General features: G+C 39.1%; 1 protein-coding gene across 3 annotated transcripts in view; it reads right to left on the reverse strand.

Moving 5' to 3' along the window:
• Positions 1 to 1,003: 1,003 nt before the first annotated feature.
• Positions 1,004 to 13,404, reverse strand: part of LOC136396391 (protein O-glucosyltransferase 3) — a 111,306-nt gene continuing 98,905 nt past the window's right edge. For 2 of the 3 annotated variants that reach the window (XM_066371620.1, XM_066371621.1), the window contains 7 exons: positions 11,449 to 11,646; positions 10,709 to 10,995; positions 8,446 to 8,662; positions 6,846 to 7,042; positions 4,574 to 4,768; positions 3,206 to 3,310; positions 1,004 to 1,864 (listed from right to left, as the gene is read on the reverse strand). In XM_066371620.1, coding sequence (XP_066227717.1) covers positions 1,739 to 1,864; positions 3,206 to 3,310; positions 4,574 to 4,768; positions 6,846 to 7,042; positions 8,446 to 8,662; positions 10,709 to 10,995; positions 11,449 to 11,646 — 1,325 coding nt within the window. In that variant the 3' untranslated portion in view covers positions 1,004 to 1,738. Of the gene's footprint in view, positions 1,865 to 3,205; positions 3,311 to 4,573; positions 4,769 to 6,845; positions 7,043 to 8,445; positions 8,663 to 9,793; positions 9,926 to 10,708; positions 10,996 to 11,448; positions 11,647 to 13,404 lie in introns of those variants that run through there. The other variant, XM_066371622.1, reaches the window with a different exon arrangement.

Genomic DNA, 13,404 nt, shown 5'->3' on the forward strand with positions numbered 1-13,404 from the left:
AGCCCCTTGATCTTAGACTTCCAGCCTCTGGAACTGTGAGAAATAAATATTTGCTGTTTAACCACCTAGTCTATGGTATACTTGTTATAATGGCAACCTGAATTAGACATAGCACAGATTGTATTTTCATCTGAAATAACTAAAAATAAGATAAGGGGTCATGTCAAAATATCTTTTCTTCTAATGCTAGATTTCTACTCATTAGGGATGAGTGGTGGTGTTAGAAGTTTTGGTTCATTTATTCATGATGTAATGGAATTAAAATTTGACCAACCCAGTTACAAAGATACCAATCTTTTTTTTTTTTTTTTTTTTTTTTTTTTTTTTGTATTTTTCTGAAGCTGGAAACGGGGAGAGACAGTCAGACAGACTCCCACATGTGCCCGACCGGGATCCACCCGGTACGCCCTGGTGGGCGACGCTCTGCTCACCAGGGAGCGATGCTCTGCCCCTCCGGGGGGTCGCTCTGCCGCGACCAGAGCCACTCTAGCGCCTGGGGCAGAGGCCAAGGAGCCATCCCCAGCGCCCGGGCCATCTCTGCTCCAATGGAGCCTTGGCTGCGGGAGGGGAAGAGAGAGACAGAGAGGAAGGAGGGGGTGGGGGTGGAGAAGCAAATGGGCGCTTCTCCTATGTGCCCTGGCCGGGAATCAAACCCCGGTCCCCCACACGCCAGGCACCAATCTTTTAAAAAAATAATAAAATTTATCTTTTTCAAAATTTTATTTACAAAATTTACTTTATTTAAAAAGTATATATAACATGTTCCATGATATAAAATTCTAGACATTGTAGATTTAAAAACAGCATAATGGAAAATATAAATATCCATTTTCTTTTCCTACATATATCTTTTGTGCATTTATTGTCTATTGCTAGGTTTGCATTTTTATTTTATTTTACACTTATAGTAAAAAATACATTTTAAATATCATAGGTACAAAGCAGAAAGTGTAAATTCCCTTTCTACATCCCCTCCTCAGATATTGGTGAATATCCTTTCAAAATGTAAATGTTTTCACATTATACAAGTTTTTCTGAAAACTTGATTTTTTCACTGACCACTGTTATGGAAATCTTTCATTATAGTATATTCAGAGTTACCACATTTTATTGGTTTATTCCTTTATGTATCCATATCTACTTAGCCAGTTGCTTAATGATGGCTACTTACAGTGTTTCCACCATTTTATTAGTAAAAATAGTGTTGCAAAAAATGTTGACAGCTTATTTAGACAAATGTAGTTATTATGTTTACATGCATGCCATACATCCCTTTCCTCCTTTCAAAATCAGATCTTTTTCACTAAAGTTGAACTATTAAAAATGACTAATGGAGGCTGTTTCTGAATGTCGAAAGCAGCTTGTAGGAAGAGAAATGATGCAGTGGTGGGGGAACACTGCACAAATATTTTTTTCTTTATAACTGGAAGAGGAAGTGGGAAAATGAACAAGAGATAAAAACAAACCAACAAATATGATGTATGTGGTTTCCTAGAGAATTATTTATATTTTGACAAGCCTCTCTACTGTGATCCCCAAGTTTTCTTTTTAGAGAAAGAAAATACCAAGTTTTTACTATAAATTGCTCTATCCATCCATATTATAAATATATAAAGCCACCAGGAGAACCAATGCTCTGGGTGAAGTCATCCAAACTGTGTCCGTCACAGCTTAGGTTCTATCCAAATGCTCGCAGTGAAGACGCAGCGGCACACACAGGCCTGGATATCGGGCTGACTTAAAGCTCTCCTCTTACAGGTCTTTTCCTGTGGCACTGGCAAATGGATGTGTTATCATCCAGCTGAGAAACAAGTTCCATTCCATCTCGTATTTCGGGTTTGCTGGACTGGCGCTCAGCGTATTTCTGAAATGTGTTTTTGAAGGTAACAGCAATATTAGTCCACACTTCACTCCGCGATTCCTTCCCACTCATGCTGTCATTTCTGGTTGCTGAGTACCACAGGTCTGGTTTGGACTGGTTATTCCAGTCCTAAAGTTACACTGTAACTTTAGTTACCATAGGTACTAGAGTAACAATTTATAATCTAACAAGAAACCCTAATCCACAATTTTATGTGTAGGTAGGAAGCCTCTACAAAAAGGATGTCAAGCCAAGCCTCCTTCAAACAGCACTGCTTAGCATGTATCCTCTGCATGTTAATGAGTAATGAACCTTACTGAATATTCAAATCAGATGATAGGCACCTGAAAATAAAGTTGGTGGTGTCACACACCCTTCCCTTTAGGCCTGTAGTCACACAGGTTTTGTAAATGGTGACAGGCCTGTGTAATGTTATTCCACTTTGGCCCCTGATAAATATTTCTAGATATTGGATATTTCAGTTCAGTGGTTTCAAGTACATTTAACTGCACACTGCTGGCCCAGGGCCAAACCCAACAAAATACTGACAAGAGTATATGAGCCTAATTAGTAGTGTGGGGAGGGAGACTCCTACCTGCCCAGCAGAGGGAACAACCCTCATTTAAGGGAAATGTTACTTCTAATAAGTGATATAATTTATTTTTAAATTTTTTCTATGACGGATTGGTATTCACAAGCATCTGAGGAAATTTACCTTTTTCTGCCCACAGAAAAATAAGTTTAGGTTAAAAACAAGAACATAGTTTCTTATTTTCATCCTGGCTAGATTTTAATGAGTAAAACACATGAGAGTGACTCAAAGAACCAATCCTTGGATTCCCTCTAAGCATTTGTACAGTATTTCGTTATTTAGCCCCAAAGTGTCAGAACTATTATATTTTACATTTGTTTGTTTTACGTAGCTATCTAAATATTTGCTTTGCATCCCGTACCGTGATAGCAAAAGCTTGAATCTTAAGTGATAGGAAGAACAAAGGGGTGGACATTTTGAGCAGAAAGAGATGTTAATGATCTTCCTCTCTGACCCTCTAATTTTCCAGATCAGGAATTCCATAAGGCATTTCATAAGGTAGCACTGACCAGATAGGAGGAGCTGTCCATCTATTTTTGTGAGGCTGTAACCACTGTTTTAAACTGAATGGAAATAAAAATATGTTGGCTACAAAGGGACTTAACGCAACTCCTACTTTCCATAGACTGGGGCCTGGGGTCACCAGAGTTGCACAGGCTGACCCTGACTCACCCCAGAAGCAAGGCACTGAGGGAAGGCAAGCCTGCGGTTGGAGGATGAGCAACCCAGCAAGACGGACGCCACGCACTGACCTGCAGCACTCTGTAATAATAGCAGTAAAGCCTGTGCGGCTGTAGGAAGTCCCTAGCAGCCAGCTGCCCTTCTTTTGCAATCTTCTCAGCTTCTTCATCATTTTCCTGAAAGGTTTAAAAAGAAACAATAAGTGAAAATTGCTTCTGGACCCAAAGACAAAGTGAAAGGTGAGTGTGGGATAGGACAGATGTGGGGTTGAATATGAAGAGCATGGGAGAGATGGAACCTTTTGAAATATAACTTAAGAACAAGGCTATGGAAATAGACAAAGTACTTTCCTAGACATCTCTGTTACATGAACATGATCATGCATGTTTGCATCCTATTCCACAGGCCCAGTAACAGCCCCACCTCCCCACAAAGTGTAACAGCCGCATACAGCCTCTATTGTGACTATCCTGGTTCTTTCCTAGATATTGGGGAAGTTTAGGGCTCATTATGTACCCCCCCCATTCTAGCCTTCTCTGTTTGATATTAAAATACAAGCTAGAATAGAATGAATCAGTATTCATGTTATAACATCTATTCAAAGCCCCATTTAAATATGCAGAGTCCCAAAGCTGTTATAAAATATTACCAATAAAAGACTATATTGTTGTTGTTATAAAAATTCAGTTATTATACCCACAGGCAGTTCCTTCAGTTCCAAGAATAGCCTTTCTAATTATTTTTTGGGAAAATAGCTAATATTCTACTATGCTGCCTGTAGGAAAAGCCATTTGCAAACAATATTGACTCTTTATAAAGGGTCACAAAAATTATTCTGCCTTAGGAACCCAGTTCTTTCCATAACCAAATATCACTTCTTGTAAACTTAGAAACAGAATAAAGTCTTATAAAAGAAGGGTAACTTTTAATAGTTTCACAATAAAACAATAGCTTTTTAATATTTTTTCTTTGAAAAAGACATTATTTTACAGGAAACTTGTGATTCTTGGGGTGTTGTATATCATGCATTCATTATGAAATTGTGCCTTTTTCTAACTGTGGAAAAGAAAAGCATCATATTGACTTAACTGTTTTCTTGTGTGTGTTTGTGTGTTTAACCCTGGTCTTTTCAATCTGTAACTTGCATTTGGTGTGTTTTTGTGTGTGTGCATATATGCATGAGTAGTGATTCCTTTAGAAAAATCTATATTTGTATGTAACACTGGACTTCAAGTCTAAAAATCCTCAAAAATGTTGATGGAGGATATACAAAATGATACTGATATTGATTCATTAGCTTATATCAAGGGAATAAATATTTCAGAAGACATTTCTTTTTACTAAATTATGTCCAATTAAATTGGGTTATGATGGGATTCATGTAACTAAAACTGGTGAATTTATTATTGCCTAAAGAAACTAAAATTCAGAAAGCATACCTTGGCCCATTTAACTTTCTCTAGTAAATCAGCAAGATTTCTTTTAATTGGTACATAATGTTTCCAAGGCTTTAGTGCCATATAAAAATGCTCGTAATATGGTGAGTCCTGCTTCAGAACCAGACTGTCACCCAGCATGAGATACGGATATCTGTAAGCAGCCACCGTCCCATCCATGTTCACTTGATACTTGTACTAAAAGATGAAAACAAACATAAACAAAAATTTAAACAGCCATTAGCTTCGCTTCTGTTTCTCACCAATACAGTAATACTATATATATATGTATGTATATATATATGGAATTAATTTCCACTTTCTAACTTTATCGTCTAACAGTTTTATATTTTATTTTGTAACTGACATTTTGTCTTTGTTTTAAAATCATAAACAGCCATTAGCAGGTCAATTTGAAGAAATACAATGCATTTTAAAGATGAGATGATAAATAATTTTTAGGACCTAGGAAAACCTATTTCAATTGTGTCTATGTAATGGGGAATTAAGATTTCTGTAATAAGATAGGAAAATTATTTTCAAAAGTTTTATATTTATTAAACTGAATATTGATAACCAATTTTTTTTTAAGTGAGAGGTGGGGAGGCAGGGAGGCAGAGAGACAGACTCCTGCATGTGCCCCAACTGGGATCTCCCTGACAAGCCCTGTGTTTAGGGCTGCTGCTCCACTGCTCAGCAACTGAGCTATTTCAGCATCTGAGGAAAGTCCATGGAGCCATCCTCAGCACTTGGGGCCAACTGCCTCGAACAATTTGAGCCATGGCTGTGGGAGGTGAAGAGAGAGAGAGAGAAGGAGGAGGAAAGGGGTAGAGAAGCAGATGGTCACTTCTCCTGTGTGCCCTGACTGGGAATCAAACCCAGGATTTTCTCATGCTGACACTCAACCACTGAGCCAACTGGCCAGGGCCTTGATAACCAATTTAAAATTTTACTTATCCATTTTTTTTTTGTTCCTTATACCCATATAAATATGAAAAAGAAAGCAGTATGTCAAAGTTCAGTTTTAGAGTGGAAGAGACAGAAACCTGGGGAAGCTTAAGGACTAGTGTGCTACTGGTGACACAGTACATGCTCTGTTTACATATTTGTTGGGTTAATAAACTTTGATTTACACTTCAACATCACTTTTCATGGGCATTAAACTTCATTCAATTATAACAATGTGAAGTATGTCTTAACATCTTCCCTTCTATTTTTTACAAATGAGAAAACTAGTGTTCAGAGAAATTTGTAAACCCCTATTCTCTGATTCTAAGCCCCTTGTTCTTTTCATTTATATCACACCAAGATAAACAGAATATATGCAGAAATTTAGTAATTAACTTTTTTCTTAAATAATACTGCCTGACCAGGCGGTGGTGCAGTGGATAGAGCATCGGACTGGGATGCAGAGGACCCAGGTTCGAGATGCCAAGGTCGCCAGTTTGAGCGCGGGCTCATCTGGTTTGAGCAAAGCTCACCAGCTTGGACTCAAGGTCGCTGGCTCCAGCAAGGGGTTACTCGGTCTGCTGAAGGCCCGCGGTCAAGGCACGTATGAGAAAGCAGTCAATGAACAACTAAGGTGTCGCAACGCCCAATGAAAAACTAATGATTGATGCTTCTCATCTCTCTTCGTTCCTGTCTGTCTGTCCCTATCTATCCCTCTCTCTGACTCTCTCTCTGTCTCTGTAAAAAACAAAAACAAAAAAACAAAACAAACAAACAAAAATTAATACCAAGGATTTTTCTAGCCAGTCTGATTTGTCATTGTTCACATCTTGATCTCCTTTGGACCTCACGACTGTGCTCTGAAGGAGCCGGGCAGGTGTCACGTGTAGTTAGGGGGCAGAGGCAGTCAGGGGGGAGGCCCCAGGCTCCTGGCAGAGGCAGGACTAGAGGTAGGACTTAATCCCAATTCTAGCTCCTGTTTTTCTTATATGAAATTTATACTCTTTTAATTTACAAAAGGCATTTGAGATCATTTTATGTAAAAGACATGTATATACCCCTTTTATTAAAAATAAATACAAAAAAGAGAAAAACAAAGAAATACACACAAACTCCAGGTTAATCCTTGGATTACATTTTGAGTATTAAATATAGTCGTGAGCAATTTGGTAGACAAAATGAACAAGCACAACAAAAGGAAGCCACAAAGAGTTTTGTCATTCTCCATACCTAGAAAGAAAGAGCGTGTCCACTCACCAGACGGTCCAAGCCTAGCTATTTACAAATTTATCACCTCATACCCACCCAAGAAGTCTTAAAAGTATACCTTAAAGAAATCAAAGAAACCTATCAATTTAGCTTTTCCAAGCTCCTTTTCTTTCTCTTGGAAAAAGAAATAGCCTGTAATTCCCGCATCTAGTAGCTGTGGGTTTTCTCTGGCCAGCTGCACCAGCTGGAGCCTCTCCTCCCGGCTGTCTCGGCCTCTGAAGAAAGCTTTCTCTGTTTTATTGATCCAGGAAGGCCCTAGAGATTTGACACCATAAAAAAAAGGTTATGACTTTGAAACTTTTGTTTGTCAAGTGTAATCATCTCTCATACATTGTCATTTAAGATGTTAAAACTCTTTTACCATCAACACATCTTGTATTTTTTTTCCTATTTCCAAAAGTTATGGGATTAGAATGTTCTAATTTTATTTATTGATCTATTAGGGAGAGCTCACTCAAATGTTGAAATTTCTGTTGCACAACATAAGAACATATCCAAAATAATATTGGATCAAGTTCAAAGCAAAAAAGAGATTCAGTGACTTGACCTTCTCACCAAGGCTTTAGCTTCTTCCATCTTTAGTGCTTCATAATAAAAAATGAGCTAGACTTTATTCTTAGACAGGTTAACCAGAACAAGCTATATCATTAAGTAACACCCACACATCTTCAATCCTTAGGTTGCGCAGAATTGAGTACATCACTTCTGAATACAGGAAAGACTTTTTATAATATGCTGTTAAATGCAAATACATATATATATATATATATATATATATATATATATATATTCTCCTTCCTGGTAAGAAAATATTTTGGAATAATTAATTTAAATCTATTTATATTATTCTAAAGAGAGGTCATTAGTTAACACCTGTCAGTGTTCTAAGGGGTAAATCATAAAGCATAGAAATTAGAGGGATCAAACTCATTACTGTGCTAGCACACTCTTCAGAAATTCACTGTTATCAAATAAAAGGTATGTTAGTTTTAATTTCACATTATCTTTAGATAGTTTACAAGGAGTCTCTGGTCTTGTCTACTAAATAAGTCCACCAAAACACAAACAGAAAGAGGCTATAAAGAGAAGGCAAGGTTTCTTCTACTCAGGGAGTTCAGTTTAATAAAAAGGCGTGCTGTGCCATTAACCTAAAGACATCAGACAGGGCAAACGGGATTCCTATTTTAAAGAATCAAGAGAGGCAGAAAGAGGAAAAGGGAAAATTTCCTACAAAGTGTGGGAGGTGGTAATACCTAGATTATATTGCTATCATATTCTCTTACACAGGCATATAATTTTATACTTTTCAAAATTCTATCTCACTTCATCTAGCAATATAAAAGCATTGGAGTCAGAATTCAGTTAAGTGTCAGTTTTACCAAAAGTATATGTTCAAATAGACTTACAAGTGACCAACTCAAAAGAGAATCAGTTACGATAGATTTGGATATTGCAAGCCTAGCTATGTATCTTTAATTTTTGGATTAGAAGAATCCTAAAGAAACCTCGTTAGAGTTTAGGGTGCTGTTTTTCTTTTTTCTTGGTTAGAAAATAAGAAAAATGGCTATTAAAATATATACATATACTTTCCCTGACTAAACATCCCCCTAAACTTTTCTTTATCTCTGTTTGTTCTTAGATAATGAACTTGAATTTACCTGTGTTTCCCTGAATAGAAAGGAGATCATTTGTAACACCCCTCATTGCTTCAAGTGTGGAGTGGGTGATGTCATACGTTGGAAGGATAATATCTCGTGAATCCAGAGAACCACACCATGAAATGATAGGTAACGGGCCGGGGGTTTCATTGACTTTTCGATGTTCCAAGGGCCAATCCCCAAGATTAATATAAAATTCTAAATCTGGGAGAAGGACCTAAATAAACAAAAATATAAACATCACTGCTGGTAAAACATCAATCTGTGGTACTAAGTGCTTTAGTTCTTTGGCTTTCTTAAATATTTCTGATAAAACTGAACATTTGAAAATAGCAACAAAAGAGAAAATACCTCTCAGTCCTCAGTAGTATCATATAATCAAGGATGAAGCATAGCCAATTCACTTAACCAGGAGTCAGCACCTCTGTTCAGAGGTGACAGTTTAAATTGTTTAGTATTGCAGAAGTTGAAATTGTGTAGCTAGGTATGAACAAGTGGCTACCTTTCTGGCAACTGCCCAAGCGAGAATCTAAAGTTCTACTCAAGCCCTGGTTTTCCCTCTCTGTCAAACCTCTTTATCACATCTATCTCTGATCCTGTCATCTGTTGCTCCATTTCCACCTCCACAGAACATGCCTTAGTTCCAGGCTTTCTATCTTTTTTTTTTATTATATTTATTTATTTATTTTATTTATTTTTTTTTTACAGAGAGAGAGAGAGAGAGATAGGGACAGACAGACAAGAATGGAGAGAGATGAGAAGCATCAATCATCAGCTTCCTGTTGTGACACATTAGCTATTCATTGATTGCTCTCCCATATGTGCCCTGACTGTGAGGCTACAGCAGACAGAGTGACCTCCTGCTCAAGCCAGCAACCTTGGGTCCAAGCTGGTGAGCTCCGGGTCTCGAACCTAGGTCCTCCGCATCCCAGTCCGACACTATATCCACTGCACCACCACCTGGTCAGGCTCTATCTCTTACCTAGATTGTTTCAACAGCTTACTTAGTGTTCTGATGCTGCCCAAATTTCTAAAACCCAAGTTAATGTTACTACCAGGCTTAACACACCTTAAACCTTTAGGGCAAGGTCTAAACGCCTTGGCTGGAATTCAAGGCCCTACTATCTTGCTCCAGCTTAGCTTGGAGCCTCCCCTTCCACCTTCTTATGTACCAGTAAACTAGGCTACTCTCTAAAAATGCTGTCCACTTGAATACGTAATTCTCTTCCGCTGGCATGTCCTTCTCTTACTTACTCACTTGACACTTTCCTTTCTCATCCTAAACCCAGATCTAATGTTGCCTTCTCTAGGGCTTGCCCTCCCAAGGCATTTTCACCTAGGTACCTACTTCTCTTACAGGTCTATCATGTTGTGGCATAATAGTTTACTTGTATGCACACCCCATCCTCACTTCCAAATAACAAAAACAAGTCCCACTGGAGTGAGGGGCTCTAAGACCAGAGATGAGTCTCATTTCTTTTAGATTTCTTCTCAGTTACCAGGCAGAGAACTTGGAACAAAAGAGAAGGGAAAGGGTGTGACTATTCACTTATTGCTTCCCTATCACTTACAAGCTCAGGAAGAAAGAAGAACAAACATCACTTTGAATTACTCTGCTTAAGAATTTTGCAGATGGGGAAAGAAGGGCTGAATGGAGGAACTGGTCGTGGTGGTGGTGGTGGGGTGTTGACTGAGAGCCTGATTAATACAGGGATATTTACTTTAAATGTTAGGGTTTTCGTTATTTGTTGAGTAATTTATTTTATTTATACTATATACTGGTACAAAATAACCTTTCTCTGTTACTCCAACCTTCAACAAAATGTGCCATAATCAGTACCTTTTAGAGGTGCTTAGGGTAAAACAAGGAGATGTGTTCTGCATTCAAGTCATTTTGAGGTGACAAGTAGAAAACAGCTGGAGACAGTGAAATGTTGATGGAAGGGATGTTCAGCAGGAACAGAGAACTTCTGGAAGTGAACTTAAAGCTGTAAACGTCTGTGAGTTTGCAGAACCCTTGGAAGTGCTCTGGGTCCTACTTATCTGGGATGAAGGCTAAAGCCACTTAATATAAATAGTAAAGGAAAGGGAGGTCTATAAAAGGGGAGAAGCTATAAATATTTAGGAGGTAGACACCTTACATGCACATTTCCAAGCCTGGAATCCATTTCCATCCTTTGCCATTATTCTCTTAAGGATTTAAATGTCACAACTAAATAATTAAGTCATATTGTTTTTTAAATCAGTGAATTCATTCTCATACCTTTCTTGCCAGTGATAACAAAATCTCATCTGAGAACATTTTGAAGTCTGTGTATTTCCCTAAAGATCTCCGGTAGATGTGGTTATTGAGAATCGTATAATGAACAATGGCACCCCTCTCTTCCCCAAACCTTTTTGGAATTTCATTTAACATCTGCTGGAGATTAATGCTGGGGAAAGAAACAAAGTCTTTTGCAATCTGTGGTTCTTCAGTTGGACAAGAAAGAGTTTTCTGCCAGGCCTGAGGATCCTCTTCTGGACACTCACAGTACTCGTGGTACACTGGTCCTAGGGAAGGCAAAATACATCCAATGCCACACTTTATTAATCAGCACGAAGCAGAGAGTAGTTTCTGTCCCTGAGGTGAACACGGGATGACTTCTTAGTGAATTCTGAAATTATCCAGATTGGGAAAATCCACCCTAAACACGTCAGTGGTAAAAGTAGCTATGTCAGAGTGCTGGGTTTTCACTTTCTGCGCCCTCCTAGACAACCTAGTACAGCACATGCTCTCTCCCAATATAGCCTACATCATAATGCAAGTTACCTTGTGCAAAGAATGAGGAGTACTGGAAATGGGAACTACCTAGATAAATATTCAATTTTTTTTTTATCGTTTAAATCTCATGAAATTACTTAATTTTCTTTTCCTTATTACATATGACTTCAAGGTCATCATAACCCATTCTGAAAGGCATAGGACCCACACATAAGGCTGGTTCTGGATTGTGTAATACTCACCTTTCAAAATATAGGGAGACTGGGCTACATGTTCATCACCATAAAGGACCTCGATCTTCAGCCCTTCATTGACAGTTTCATACATCCTGTATCTTATCAAAAATGTTCCATCATTCCTGTCCAAAGGTTTAGGAACATGAATTCGGACTAATTCTTTAGGTGAAAGGGATTTGATTACTACTTTGAATTGTACTTGACCTGAAAGAAAAAATACATATAAATAACTCTACTATTTTAAAGTTACTTCATTGTAACAATTAGTGGATAGCTGTCTCCACACAGAAGTTACTTCTTTTTCTAGTATCAATGGCAAACAAAATCATTTTAGTTTGGAAGATCCTGAGGCCAGAAACTATTCTGGTTATGTCAAACCAAGAATGTGACTCAACGCGCGCGTGCGCGCGCGTGTGTGTGTGTGTGTGTGTGTGTGTGTGTGTGTGTGTGTGTAAGACTTCATATTTATTAGTCATTCAATGAAGATTTAATGAATGAACAAAATTAATTTATAAGAAAAGCAAAGAAGCCCTGGCTGGTTGGCTCAGTGGTAGAGCGCTGGCCCGGCGTGTGGAAGTCACGGGTTCCATTCCCAGACAGGGCACACAGGAGAAGTGCCCATCTGCTTCTCTATCCTTCCCCCTCTCCTTTCTCTCTCTCTCTCTTCCCCTCCCGCAGTCAAGGCTCCACTGGAGCAAAGTTGGCCCGGGCGCTGAGGACAGCTCCATGGCCTCCACCTCAGGTGCAAGAATGGCTCCGGTTGCAACAGAGCAATGCCCCAGATGGGCAGAACATTGCCCCCTAGTGGGCATACTGGGTGGATCCCGGTCGGGCGCATGTGGGAGTCTGTCTCTCTGCCTTCCCGCTTCTCACTTCAGAAAAATACATACACACAAAAGAAAACAAACAAACAAAAAAACAACAAGAAAAAGAAAAGCAAAGAAGAGATTAACTTTTTGCCTACTCAGTCTTTTCTCTTTTGGGTAGGTATAAAGCCCAGGTAGTTAAAAATCTGCAAATCTTAGAATAACAGTGCTCTAAGGCAATCCAACTTTGTCCTTGTAAGACATACACAAACTTTCTTTATAAACCATTTTAATATCAACCCTCATTTCTGAGTAAATTTTCTTTCATTAACCCAAATATAAAGCTATGTGTCTAAGCCCACTTCCTTAAGTAGGGAGAGTTTATAGCTAGTTACCAGACCAAGTACAAATACATATGCACACATACACTCACACCTTTGTAGCTACTAGAGTTTACTTCGCTAGGCTTGTTTCCTCAAGTTGAAATGAAAGAGTTATACAAGAATGAACTAATGTCTTTTTTTTTTCTTGGTGACAAAGAGAGTCAGAGAGAGGGACAGAGACTGACTAGGCGGTGGTGCAGTGGACAGAGTGTCAGACTGGGATGCGGAGGGCCCAGATTTGAGACCCTGAGGTTGCCAGCTTGAGCGCAGGCTCATCTGGTTTGAGCAAAGCTCACCAGCTCAGACCCAAGGTCGCTGGCTTGAGCAAGGGGTTCCTCGGTCTGCTGTAGCCCCACAGTCAAGGCACATATGAGAAAGCAATCAATGAACAACTAAGGTGTCGCAACGATAAACTGATGATTGATGCTTCTCATCTCTCTCCGTTCCTGTCTGTCTGCCCCTATCTGTCCCTCTCTCTGACTCTCTCTCTGTAAAAGAGAGAGTCAGAGAGAGAGAGAGAGAGAGAGAGAGAGAGAGACAGATAGGGATAGACAGACAGGAAGGGAGAGAGATGGGAAGCATCAGTTCTTTGTTGCAGCACCTTAGTTGTTCATTGATTGCTTTCTCATATGTGCCTTGACTGGGGAGCTACAGCAGACTGAGTGACCCCTTGCTTGAGCCAGTGACCTTAGGATCAAGCCGGTGAGCCTTGCTCAAACTAGATGAGCCCATGATCAAGCTGGTGACCTCGGGGGTCTCAAACCTGGGTCCTC

Source organism: Saccopteryx leptura, chromosome 1, assembly GCF_036850995.1.
Source record: "Saccopteryx leptura isolate mSacLep1 chromosome 1, mSacLep1_pri_phased_curated, whole genome shotgun sequence".
Lineage (NCBI taxonomy): Eukaryota > Metazoa > Chordata > Mammalia > Chiroptera > Emballonuridae > Saccopteryx > Saccopteryx leptura.